The 13,729-nt window shown below is 27.0% G+C and overlaps 2 protein-coding genes across 2 annotated transcripts; one reads left to right on the forward strand and one right to left on the reverse strand.

Moving 5' to 3' along the window:
• The first annotated feature begins 1,301 nt into the window (after positions 1-1,301).
• On the forward strand, positions 1,302-3,648 carry LOC100165966 (60S ribosomal protein L38). The gene is made up of 4 exons (XM_001951501.3): positions 1,302-1,527; positions 3,214-3,274; positions 3,344-3,466; positions 3,530-3,648. The coding sequence occupies exons 1-4, from the start codon at positions 1,525-1,527 to the stop codon at positions 3,589-3,591; spliced, it is 249 nt and encodes an 82-aa protein (XP_001951536.1). The 5' UTR covers positions 1,302-1,524; the 3' UTR covers positions 3,592-3,648.
• A 1,467-nt stretch (positions 3,649-5,115) lies between these two features.
• LOC100573150 lies at positions 5,116-9,512 on the reverse strand. The gene is made up of 6 exons (XM_003243313.4): positions 9,318-9,512; positions 9,090-9,223; positions 6,264-6,459; positions 5,748-6,036; positions 5,524-5,687; positions 5,116-5,450 (listed from the first exon to the last, which is right to left on the reverse strand). Exons 1-6 carry the CDS (start codon positions 9,352-9,354, stop codon positions 5,269-5,271), a joined length of 1,002 nt encoding a protein of 333 aa, XP_003243361.1. The 5' UTR covers positions 9,355-9,512; the 3' UTR covers positions 5,116-5,268.
• Between the last annotated feature and the right edge of the window lie 4,217 nt (positions 9,513-13,729).

Raw genomic sequence — 13,729 nt, forward strand, 5'->3', positions numbered from 1 at the left:
TTTATATATTTCTTCAATAACTACATATACCTTTGAGAAATATTAATAATAGTATTAAAATTTAAGTATTTAAACTTTTTCCATAAACACTTAAAGTCTAAAGAAAATAAGCATTGATCTAGGATGTTCATATAAGTCTATCAACCATTTAGCATATACCTAGATATGTTTCTATCCCCAGGATCTCAGTTAATATATAATAATATATAGGTAATAACATTTATTTTATAATATACAATAAATACTATGAATATATTATAAAATCAATGGTGAATGGTGATAGGTACAACTGAGTAATAAATGCTTATAAAAAGATATTTAAAGTATGCATTTTGGTAACACATAGGTAATATGAATACTAGTATAATACTAGTACTGGCAGTATTATGAATTCTATTTAAAATCAATATATTAATTATTAATTAATAATTAATAATTATTATTAACACTTTGAAAGCATTATGTATGATAATTTAGTGAATTAACTCTTACATTTTTCATATATTTTTTTGTAATAGGAAATTTAAAAATGACAATTTAGTTAATTTAGTTAATTATATTTAATAATATTAAAGTTGTATTTGATAAAAAGAAAGTATTTAAATACATCAATACATGTATACAAATAATTTAGAACATAGAAGTCATTATGCAATAAAAAATTTTGAATTTTATTCCTTAAATCATAATATATTTTAAATTTTCTATAGTTTTGGTGTACTAAAGTGTTCGTTTTTCGGCCTCTTTAGGACATATAGCGCTCCCGGTGGTGACGACTCTGTAGTAAAATTTTCAATCAAGTTTTCACACAAGTGACGATACCTTATCAATACACCTTGGGTTGTAACACGATTTAAGATAGTAAGACTATCATAAATCGTGGGTTGTAAATATATACATTTCCAATTTCCATTTTCCACTTCATCTTGTACACGGCCTTAGAAGGCCGTGAATTTGTACATAATGATAATTTAGGTATTTTGATTTGAGTCACAGATATATAAACATACATGTATGTTTATATATCTGTGATTTGAGTTCTTGAAAACTGTCAGAACTGGTTAAGTTTTAGAGGTTATACTATTGCATTTTTAATCAATAATCGATATAATATCGATTTTATAAAGGTAATGACGAGTTATTTAATTAAGAAAAAGTCAATAACAAAAGTTTATTAGACTTAAACCAAAATCAAAACTATTTGAATTTCTTTAAATCCATAAATAATATTAAGAGCAGGCAATAATTAAGAAATTTTTTAAACAACTTGTTCAAATATCGATAAGTTATCTCTTTGTTCGATTGTTTTGATATCACAGACTGTGTCTGTATTCTGTAATCCGCGAATGTTACATCTTACATACTTATTAGTAATTAATTGCTTATAAATTGTGTTCTTTCGGTCTCTCGTTTGATTGTTGCGTTTCATTAATCCTTAATCCATATAACATTTGGAAGTTTTGTCGCTGAACAAACTTCATTTACTTTTTCTCGGGACATCAACTAGTGACTACCAAATAAATTATGGTAAGCGTTATTTAATGAAATAACAAAAAAAGGTTAAAACTAAGTTTTATGTCAGTGTAATGATCAATGTGATACACGGAATCGCGGAAAAAAGCTCAAAAAAAATAAACACACAAGTACACACAGAAAAATATTTTAATATAAATATGAACTCATACAAATTCTGATTGTACCATTGTGCTTAAATCGTTGAAATATATAGATTTCCGAAAAAAATTTCTAAAAATCTCTGGAGGTATACTGTATTTCCTATGTAGATTCGTGGAATAATATACTTAAAATCCCGAACTTAAAAATTGTATAACCTTGGAACTAAGTCCGACTGACAAATTTTGATTAGACCATTAAAGTTAACTCATTGAAATATACCCAAAGATTTCCGAAAAAAATTCCCAAAAGTCGGGGTAAACTGCATTATTTTAATATATTTGCGCATTATTCCAATAGCGATTAGGTAGTGTTTTTTACGAAATACTTAATATTATCTTAGTTACAGCTACTATTGGGTTTTTATTTGTTTTTTCTATAAAATATAGTATATTACTGTATTAGTACAATAGTATCTATAAATAATAATATTAGTAAGTACATAAATATGGCTCGCTAGTTTAAAAAAATGTCAGGGTAGAAGGGGATACAATTAGATAGGCAGTTAGTTACAAAAATAGTTCTGTAGTAGCTCTAATATTTTTTGATTGTTTAGTGTTTTATGTTTTATGCATAGATAAGTATAATATGGTTTTATAATTTATATTTCAAAATCAATATTAAAAATAACTTGCTTACCTATGCCACCTCAATAGAAATATAAATATAATTTATTAGACATTTCATAATTTGAATCTTATTGTGTACCTACCCATATTTGTATATTGGATTAAATTATATAATAATTAATACATTAATTATTGAATGAAATGTAATATTGAAGAATTATCAATATGCTTAGGTAGGTACATTGGCGCAACTAGGGGGGCTATGGTGGCTTAGCCCCCTGACTAAGATTTAGACCCCCCCAAAAAAATATCCCTTATTGGTTTAGACATAAACCCTCTGTGGGTTATTTTAAATATATAGTTTTGTTAGCCTCCTCAAAATGTTAACCCTATTTGCGCCTATGGGTAGGTACTTAATTTACATTATTTTAACTACATAATGATGAACCTTACATACTGATCATTAAGTGATTGTATATTAAGGAACGTAATTCTGAAGTAAAAATTGTTTAGTTTTTTAAATTACACTTAATCATTAGTTAGGTACCTATTATGAAATCTCAATTTTGAATAAAATATAATGTACAATATATAATAAGATAAATACTCATTACCCATAAAAATGTATACGTTTAGTCCTAGGAGAAGTATTTAACTTACACAAGTAAATTTACTATTTTGTATTGTAAATTATAATTCCATAATGAGAGTATAATAGAAATATGTATATAGAATACAGAGAACAAGTGTAAAAGCATGTTCTGATATTAAATTAAAAACCAACGGCTTGAATGATATTGCGTAAAACTTAAATTTCACCTCATCCTCTAGAAACAGAACTATACTGTTTCAGTGAAACTTGGTCCATATTGTATTATTCTTGTTATCAATTAACAATTAGTTATTTTTTGTAATATTGTTATGTATCTGTATATATGATAATAATAATTAATTGTATTTTACTTTTCAGCCGCAAGAAATTAAGGAAATCAAAGATTTCCTCCTGAAGGCTAGAAGGAAGGATGCCAAATGTAATATTTGTATTATCTAAATATTATACAATTACTTAAGTGTATTTAATTTTAATATTATTTTTATAGCTGTCAAGATTAAGAAGAACATTGAAAATGTAAAATTCAAGGTTCGTTGTTCTCGATTCCTTTACACCTTAGTAATTACAGACAAGGAAAAAGCAGAGAAACTTAAACAATCATTGCCACCTGGTAACATATTCTAATTTAATATTATTAATTAATAATATTAATTTATATAATTGTTTTTTATAGGTCTTCAAGTGAAGGAGATCAAATGTAAAAAAATGAACCCTGACGATAAAGAGAAAAAATGATAAGGTTGTTGTGGATTAACGTGTATATTAAATATGATTAACTTTATTACATGTAAATTGTATATTCTTTCTTCTTTAAGTTCCTATCATTTTTTAAGTATGAAAGTAGAACAAGGATAAATATGTGATACACATGGGTAATATTTGTAAATATTCATGAGGGATGTAAGCCAACCAATACCCAGAACCCAACTTTTACTTCACGTTTAATAATGGGAAGTAACCAGGGCCCTAGGGAGAAACCAATCCAGGCTATATTAAAAATAAGACCTGGTGGAATTGGCTGGGCTACAGGCCCTCTCTTCAGGCCTGGAAGTAACCTAGCACTAACAGTACAGTCCGAACACCCATGAACCCTGTTATCGTAATCCATAATTTTATATGACACTTAGCACTCAAGTCGAACGTGTAAAGTGTAGGTTGTGGCATGATTTAATGAACTAGTTTGTTATATCATGGGTATAAAGTACTTGATTCTTCAGTAATTCAGTATGTACTTGTAATCTGATATCCATAAACTCATAAAAAGGACCACAAGAAATTAATTATTTCGAGTCCAGATTATACGTGAACCATTGAACCATGTACTATAGTCCCAGACCGTGAAATCACCAAATTTTTTAATTGTTATATCAGAAGGTTAAAATTTGGAAATAAATTGTACTTTGCGCTGAAAAAAAAGAAACGCAAACATATGGCACCCGACTGCAGGATACTAGAATTACGGAAAAATCATTAATGTTGTTTTAAATTTATAAACAACTATGGCCTACCTATGACAATGGTGGTTGGTTCACAATATTGTTCCAGTGAAATTTGCCATTCACATTTTTACTACGAAATGATCTGCATAATATGTTAGACAAATGTTATCAACATTTAAGAAAAAAGCAAAAGTACTAACTATACGGAATAATTCTTTTAAAAAATGAAATTTGTTTATGTTTAATCAATTAAAAAAAACTTTGATAAATTAATTCTTTTCAGATACTAGCAAAAACTAAAATTGCTAATAGAATGTATTTTATCAATTATTATGATTATGAACATCTTCAAAATATATTAATATTTTACATACTCAGAACTCACTTAAAAATTAAAATATTGTTAAAACCTACGAGAGAACACAGATAATGATCTTAGATTTAATTTCGATAATAGGTCAATTCACTATAATATTTAAACTAATACAAAATTAGAACTACTGGACGTACATTTTTATATAATATGCGTTAGCAATACTGAGACATTAAAATATTTGGGTATGACGTCCTTCTTGGCTCTTAAGTAGGCATTTATTGCAGTAGATTTCATATTTTGTTAAAAAAAATATAAATATAAAATAACAATATTTTATTGATTTTTAGTCACAGAAATCAGATAGTTTAATAATATAATAATAATCATCAAGTTATAACATCATAAAAAAATTAATTAAAAATTCTTATACCTAATAATTGTATAATATTGTCAAATTAAAATAAATCACAGCAGAATTTTTAAATGATAAAATAATAACAGACAGAGTAAGTAATAATTAGTAAATAAACTATAATACATATTTCTTAAAAATAATTCAACCGTTTAACTCACAATTAATATTTTTACAAATACATTGCTCTGAAATGCATTAACACACTAGTTATTGGCCTTATTAATTTTATAGTATTGTATTAATTATTTGTAAGAATCAGCCATTTTTTGATTGATTTTAACATACAATTTCTCTTTAGAAAATAATTTAATACCTAGTTGTACTTGATCCAATTCTTTTTCTATGCGTTTACGTTTTTCTTTCATCTTATATGAATCTGAACCGACAGGCAACATATTCAATTGCAATACCAATTGATTATAATCTATATCAATTAAGTGTATTATACAGTACATTATTATGTTAAGTTTGGACCATTTAAAATGAAAAACTGTTACCTTTTTTTATTTTAGCTAGATGTTCCAGACGCTCAGGTTCTGGTAATAATACATGACCTGGAGGACATGCTGGATCATCAAGACCCAATGCACGCCTAATTGCCAATTTCTTTTGTACTTCTTTCTCATTTTTTTCTTTCAGTGCTTTACGATCTTTCAGGTATCTATTAAGAATAATAATGTATTACGGAAATTATTAAAAAATATTTTGGCTTTAATTGTACTTTGGTATTTCCCCAGGTTGATGATGACCCATTATGTTTTCTTTAAGTCCAACTAAATGTTGTTGTTTTCTTTTGGAATTATTGTCATCCTGTTGATGTACAGAATTAACATTTTTTCTAGACATAACATTAGAATACTCTGATTCGGAGTTTTCAGTTGATACAGAAATGGTGTTCATGTGTTTTGTTTGAATGGTTTTAGCCATATCTGAAGTCTGTAATATTGGATTTCTGATAATATTATTATTTAATTTACCTTCTTCTTCATATGGATTTACTGTTTGTGTAGCTATAATAAAATATTTTCGTTACAATAGTAATATGTTATTTTTGTAACTTTTTTGAATATTATTTGGCGAATAGTTAGTTAACTGTCATGATATAAACAACATGGTAAAGTCCAGATTTGGTTCAAGTCTGAGCAACACATTACTTGCTTACCTACTTGTTCAAAAATTACGATCATACCTTGTTGTATATATCATGGTTAACTGGGCGTACCAGTAAGTTAAGTACCTTGATCTCTAAAAGTCAACAATACATTTTCGATATTTTTGATTCCTAATTTTTTTTGTGTAATCTTTGTTTGAGCTATTGCAGAACGAATTGATTTAATACTAGCATCAATTTGATCCAAGTCTATAGATTTTATTTTCCTTTTTGAGTTTTCTGGGTTGGTTTCTTTATTTGTTCCTTGTCTCAATTTGAAATTCTGCAAATATTTGTAAGTATAAAATTAATAATAGTATATATCTATATAAAATACATTAGTATATTAAATTATAGAATTGATTAAGTTAAGTGACCATATAAAAATTTCAAATTTTAAACACAGATCACCACATTACCATAAATAATATTCATCCTCATTTTTATATACTAAGTAGTATTTAATTGTGGCCTGTAATTTAAAGATAGCATTTAATATGTATATAAAAATATTATTCTTTTTAAACCAGTTAATCAGAGTTATAGATTTCTTAGTGTTCTCCTTCCATTCTTTAAACTACATATATTATAATTATTGTTACTTGTTTATTTCGTGGAATTTAACTAAGAGGTCCCCCCCCATTATATTGTTAAAATAATCGAGTAAAAAGAGTTGTACCATATTTTAAAATGTCTATTATGATATTTGTTATTATTACATAATTATCTTTGACACTGTGTTCTCACGATGATTACAAATATGAACATAACGGCTTATAATTTATCGTATCAGACGCAATTCGATTTTCGAGCAGCAAGGTCAGATGGCCAAAACTTAGAATATGTTATTGATGCTCGTCGTGTTAAGGTATGGTTTCCCTGCAGTGTCAAACAGTAGAACAGCACTGTATCGTGACGCCGAAACCTATGTTCTGACTGGTAGTGACGCTGGACATACGCTACATACCTTTAACGTTGACCACAATGCATCTATATTAATTAATATAAAGTTGCATGAATTCGAAAGCAATGGCGATGGTTAGCTTGGTACGATAATTATGCGTATTATGCATAATAATATTCGTATTAGGTACCTACGTATTTATGATCTATAAATATAAATACAATCGTCGATTTCCTACTATAATCAACTATAACAAATAATTCTATGATAATATATACCTATAGTTGGCTATTGTATTTTTGTAACTATAATATTATTATATTTAAAAAAATTTTTTTTTATTTAATATTATTTTCTGTTTTTATTAAGTGCAAAATATGAACTAGCTTGTTTAATTATTATTAACTATTAATAGGAGGGCCACATGTTCTATAAGACTTAAAAATAAGCATGTTGGTGAAATAGTTTTTCTTAGTCTGCCACTCATAGTATTATGCATATCATAGTATTATACAATATATTACAGGGGGACGGAGTGGCCGATCAGACTAAAGCGTCGGTTTGAATCTCGACCACGAGTGGCTTCTCTCTCTGGGCAGGCAACTGTGCCCAATTTTAAATTCTGCCTAAATAAAACACAAGTGTTAATTTAACCTACAGTACCCTCCCCCACAGTTAAAAAACCACCCAATGACCTATGTGGCCGCGTGTAATCAAAAAAATATATATATATTACAAACACATAAATATGGTAATATATTATTATTGTCATTAATTTACCTATTAATATTATTAATATTCAACTACCTATTAATCATATTTATCCTTTGGTTGTCATGGTTTATAATATTATTGATATAACATCATCAAGATTGAATATATTAAAAATTAATGTTTTGTAAAATATGAAGACACTGATTTTATTGTTGCCATGATACATAAATAAACAAAAAAACAGATACACATTGAAGAGTGCATTATTACAATTTAGTTAATGTCTGATGACTGAAAAAAAAATGTCTTCAATTAATAATATAACCAGGTAAATTATTATACATTATTTAATGTATTTAAAAATAAATTATTAGTTATTTGGATAGTATGAAACATCATTAATATTAAATATTTTATTTGATAATTTAAACTCTATGAATATTTAATTAAAACAATTTAAATTTATTAAAAACTAAAGAAAATAAATAGGCTCATTAAAATATGGGTATTATAAAATTCACGTATTAAATCAGTAATAAATAATATTTGTATGAATTGATGATCAAATTTTTATGAAGAGTTTTTTCTTTGAAGAATTACTCTATATCTATAGCAATTATTACCAATTGGCTATTAGTAATAATAATTATAAAAAATTATTGAATATAAATTTTTATATTTTATCAGTATAATGTAAGCAGTGCTTGAATTGGGAAAAAATAATAAGGGGATATAAGTGTAAAAAAAATGTGTACCTTAATGTTTGTCTTTTTAATTAGGATATAATTGGAAGGAGCAATCATAAATAAATGTACCTGGTCACCTTCCAATCCAAGCACTGAATGGTTAATATTATATATACCTACATGGCTACATTCAATATTTAATATAATATTATACGCTAGGTATATAGTAGATCTATTGTAAATAGACATATCTATATTAATATTACCAATTAATCTTATCACTTATGATATATCTTAATACATAAAACAATGTCTTTTAATACCTATTATTTATTAATAATTATCTAATTTAACCTATTAGGTTTTTGTAATAACTTTTGATTAAATGCTTATAAAATTAATAGTAACCTATTAATTCCTACTATTATAGGTATTATTAAGTCCACCCCTTGTCAAAATAATTTTATAATATACAACCTTAATTGTTTCCCATGATAGATTATTTAATTTTTTGTGAACAAGGTCTCATATTTATAAATCAAAATTTACCTTGTTGCAATGATTAGTTAAATACAGGTTTCACGCATAAATAGTAGATTGATAGTGTACCTGAATATTGGTGCATGGTAATTTGTTTGATGGTTTTACATTTTCTTTTGACGTTTGGGTGTCTTTTCCTAATTTAGTCACATATCTCTTATTCTCTAGAATAAAATTTTTCCTGGGTTTGGCTCCACTGACTCCTTTAATGTAAAGAATAAATCAATAAATCAATTATAATTATTAATTGTATTTAAATATTATAATGTTAAACTTTAGTAAGATACTGAAATTTACTATAATCAATAGGGAAAAAATCTCTGATGGAACACATTGCATGCGATGATTTTTCTTCTTGTTTACGTAATAAACGTGATTCAATGATTAATGATCTATCATACGATAACAATTAAGTCTTAAATATATTGTTAATTTGAATAATATGTATAATCTAACTAAAATCTAAATTATTATTAAATATTAAATAATTAATCAAAAATTTTACTATTGATCCGTTAAAAATTGAAATTGCGTATACAAAATATGTAAAAGATATCGCTATCTGTGACCTAAATGCTTTATCACTAAAAAAATCCCAAAGAAGTTACTTTAATATTATACCATTGTTCAGATTGAAAATTGTAAGAAACATAATTTAGGCGGGTTTTTAAATTTAAAATTCCTCAATGATAAAATAACGTAATTCGTAAACAAAATTGAACTATACTCCCAACGTCCCAACGATATTTACTAATAATTAGTATAACTATGATTTATGACGTTAGTATACCTACAAATTGAACGGGCGTTTTGTAAAAAATTCAATCTATAACCTATGAGTATATTAAAAATTATAGTCTTGAATTAATTACATTCTTTAAAACTATTTATTTGCCATTTTCGACCAAATCGTACCTTTTATTTTCGTCCATTGCACTTTTCGATAAAACCAAAAAGTTTAATAGGTATCTACTTTCTGTTATAAATATCAAATTATACCTAATTATCAAAAATATAAGTTATAAAGTAAGTACATAAAATGTATTTAGGTAATATATAAATTAATAATAATAATATATAAATGTTGTTAGTAATTATTTGATAATAAATATATTCTATAATAATTAATATATTAAATTATCATATACAATTTTTATAAATATTATTATTATAGTCACATTGAAAATTATTAAAAATACAAGTTATAGAAAATGTATCTATTTATGTATCTAATTATTATTAATAAAATAACCGAATAATCAATGAAATTATCTATAAAGGTTTTAATAAATTTCTAAATGCATAAAATAAAGTAAATACCTATGTAGGTATTAACCTTTTTGATTTGGCCGATAATGAACGATTTTGGTCGAAAAGTGAACTGACTGATAGGTAAGTGTACGATTTTGGTTTAGAAGGGTATCGTCCTAGTAAACAACACACATCTCTTTTATATTTGGTGATTGACATTTTTGTACATTTTCATAGATTACTAGATACTTACTTGTAAGTGCAAGGCCAAAGTAAACATTCTTAATGGAACTTCTCCGGACTCCCAAAATAAGCATGGTCTCTAATCGTGACAAGGACCTCAGCTATTTATTAAGGTGAAACAATTCAGGTAATTACAGGTAGGTACTAGGTAAGTTACCACTTACCACTGTCTACTAATTACGTTGTGCAGCGGCCATATAACACTATAACAGTCAGGGGATGCTTCCTGGTTTAGGGGGCCGTGGCCCTTAGCCCCCCTGGAACCACCCTTGATAACAGTGAGCGGGTTGAACGGAAAGAATAAAACCAACCCATTTCAACGGTCAAAAATGATTTGGCAGGAAAAACGATCACGTCTTGAAGAATTTCTACTCTCTAGTCGGGTTTTGATAATTTTTTTTTACATTTGAAAGAGGAAAATAATTTTCAGGTCACATAGTATTTATAGATTTTTGAATTAACTTTAAATGAGGCTAGACAATTATATACATTTAAAAATACTTAAGAGTTTGTGATTATTGAGACTTTTACTATACAAATTAGAAAATAGAAATGTTGAGCTTTTTAAGTTCAACGCGACCTGTATTAATTATTAATACCTTCATCTTTTAAAGAAAAATTATATTTTAATATATATATATATATATATATCTTTTATTCTTAAAGTGTTAAGGAACCAAATAATTTGGGTCTTGAGCTTATGTACGAAAATAGACAAATTACAATTTAATATTGTACAATAGTCAATAAAATATAAGGAATATTGGAGGTAACTGAACAATTATTATTTTATAACTGCGAATAATATTTCTTATATATTTTATGATATTATTGTATACTTACTACATAATTAAAAGTTAGCTGTATACCTACCTATAATATATCTATGTATAGAGGTATGTATAAAGGTGTACCGGGTACCTACATAAATAAAATTATAAGATGAGAGGATTTTAACTTCAAGAAAATACCATTATCTTTTCTAAAATCTGTTGTTTATTTATAATATAGATTTAACTTCAATGACGATGACTACAATTTTATTTATGGTGTTGTGGACGATATATGGAAAAATATATTAAAATTTGTGCCTCAAAGAGCTTTAGATGAAAAAGAAATACACTTTATTAGCCGCTGCAACATTAATGCCATGTTTCGATTATTTAAAATAAAATTAGTTATTATATATTATAACCAATATATAATATATTTTTATATACACAGGTCCTTCCCAATAGTGCATGTGACAAGAATGGTGGAGCTTAGAGTAAATGGAGACCTCGTAAGAACTAACCACGGTTACCTACTCGAGTAGATAAACGTGGGACTAACATAATCCCCACAGTTTATGTCACGTGAAATTTGGAAGACTATCTGTATAATATAACACTATCTATTCTTTGAACAATTTTAGCTCCTTTATCCTCGTATTGATGACGAAGATGTGTGTGCACAGTCACATATATTTTTAGATCCCCCACCTCAAAGTCGAAAAGTTGTCTTTACTACCACAGTAATTAAAGAAATTAAAAAAAATGTTAAAAAGTTAAAAATAAAAAATCTCATTATAGACTAATAAAATTAAAATATATTATATTTACTTATTTAATTCATTATATTTTGATCGTATAAACGTAATTGCTTCAGATTTGTAGACGTCCTAAGACCACTCTTGAAATCCAAACTCACCATATAGGTACATTATGCAAGCTAATTATGCGACCAGTTTGAACATACGGTAATCTGCCGTATAGTCAGTTATGCCGTATGGACTTCTGCAAAGCCCTCTAATACTAAATCGCTTCGGGAATTTCAAACTATCTGTTTACCCTACTATACCCTAGGCGTGAGTTCGTAACTAGATCTTAAAGTTAGGGGGGGGACTAACCATTATTAACAAACAAATTTAATTATTTAACTTGTTGTTAGACACTGTATAGATTGTACGATTTGTAAATCGTTTTAATAAATACTAAATATAAAATAAAAAGGTGGACAGGTGGGTGCCGCTTTACACACTGCTGTACAATAGTAGGTATCGAGCATGTCATTGTGATGGATGTGTTATATTTGAATTCAATGATAAACCATTGCATATGAAAAACGATTTTGAGCGGAAACGTTGTTTTATCCTAGCATACTTGTTTAAAGAATCAAATTTAATAAATAAAAAAAAAATTAATAAAAATCGAAATTATCTTATGGCTGTATAATATACTATATAATGTAACTATTCGGTGAACTTTTATTTTTGATAAAGGTAGAAAAACTTGTTGAAATTCTTCTATTGACATTTCTAATGTAAGCTATAGAAAGAAAAACGTTTATGAATCTATAACTGAAAAATAATTTGCAACATTTGAAAAACTGTCCCCACGTCTATTGTTTACAACAGCCGTTCTTAACCATAGGGTCGCGACCCAATTTTGGGTCGCCAATAATTTTAAATGGGTCGGCTAAAATTTAAAACTTTGGTATAATATTTTTATTTTTAAGTCTTATAAATAATAAAATATAAATGAAACCGTTTTCGTAAATTCACAGTAATGATAATATTGGTACAAAGAAGCTTATCAAATGTATTCGTTTCCGTTAATGTCAACCGATAAAGTATATTTATAGCTATAAGCACGATTAAAGATATAATGGTTACCCGACGGGCTATGTCACAAGCAATATCACATGGCAATTGAAATTACTTTCAGAATCAGCTGTTGAACTAACTTAGTGCGCTCTCTAGTCTCTACAATATTAATATGAGATAATATTATTATATTAAGAGGACGTGATACCCACATGTGTTGTCTCAGTCTTACAAGTGCATAATATAGCAAATTATACTCAAAGCAGAACACGTGTAGCTCCGTTAGCTTAAACATTAGAGTAAATTGACCTCTTATAAAATCTAAAGGTAAGATTAATATCTAGACAACCTCATGAGCTTTTTATTATATTTTAATTTTTAAGCGAGTTATGAGTACTTTAAAATACACAAACAATTTACAATTTTAAAATAGTTGCTGACGAAGCGTTACAGCAGCGCTGAATTATCGAAGGCACGGTAATATTAAAGACAACTATTCCATGCTCGTTGGGCAACCAGTATATCTTTAATCGTGGCTATAAGTTATAGTATTTGATAAGTTTTTGACCAGAATTTTTCTTAGAATCAATTAACAATGTTGTGAACGTCATATTGTACTTATTCGTGTAGT

This window comes from Acyrthosiphon pisum, chromosome A2 (assembly GCF_005508785.2).
Source record: "Acyrthosiphon pisum isolate AL4f chromosome A2, pea_aphid_22Mar2018_4r6ur, whole genome shotgun sequence".
Lineage (NCBI taxonomy): Eukaryota > Metazoa > Arthropoda > Insecta > Hemiptera > Aphididae > Acyrthosiphon > Acyrthosiphon pisum.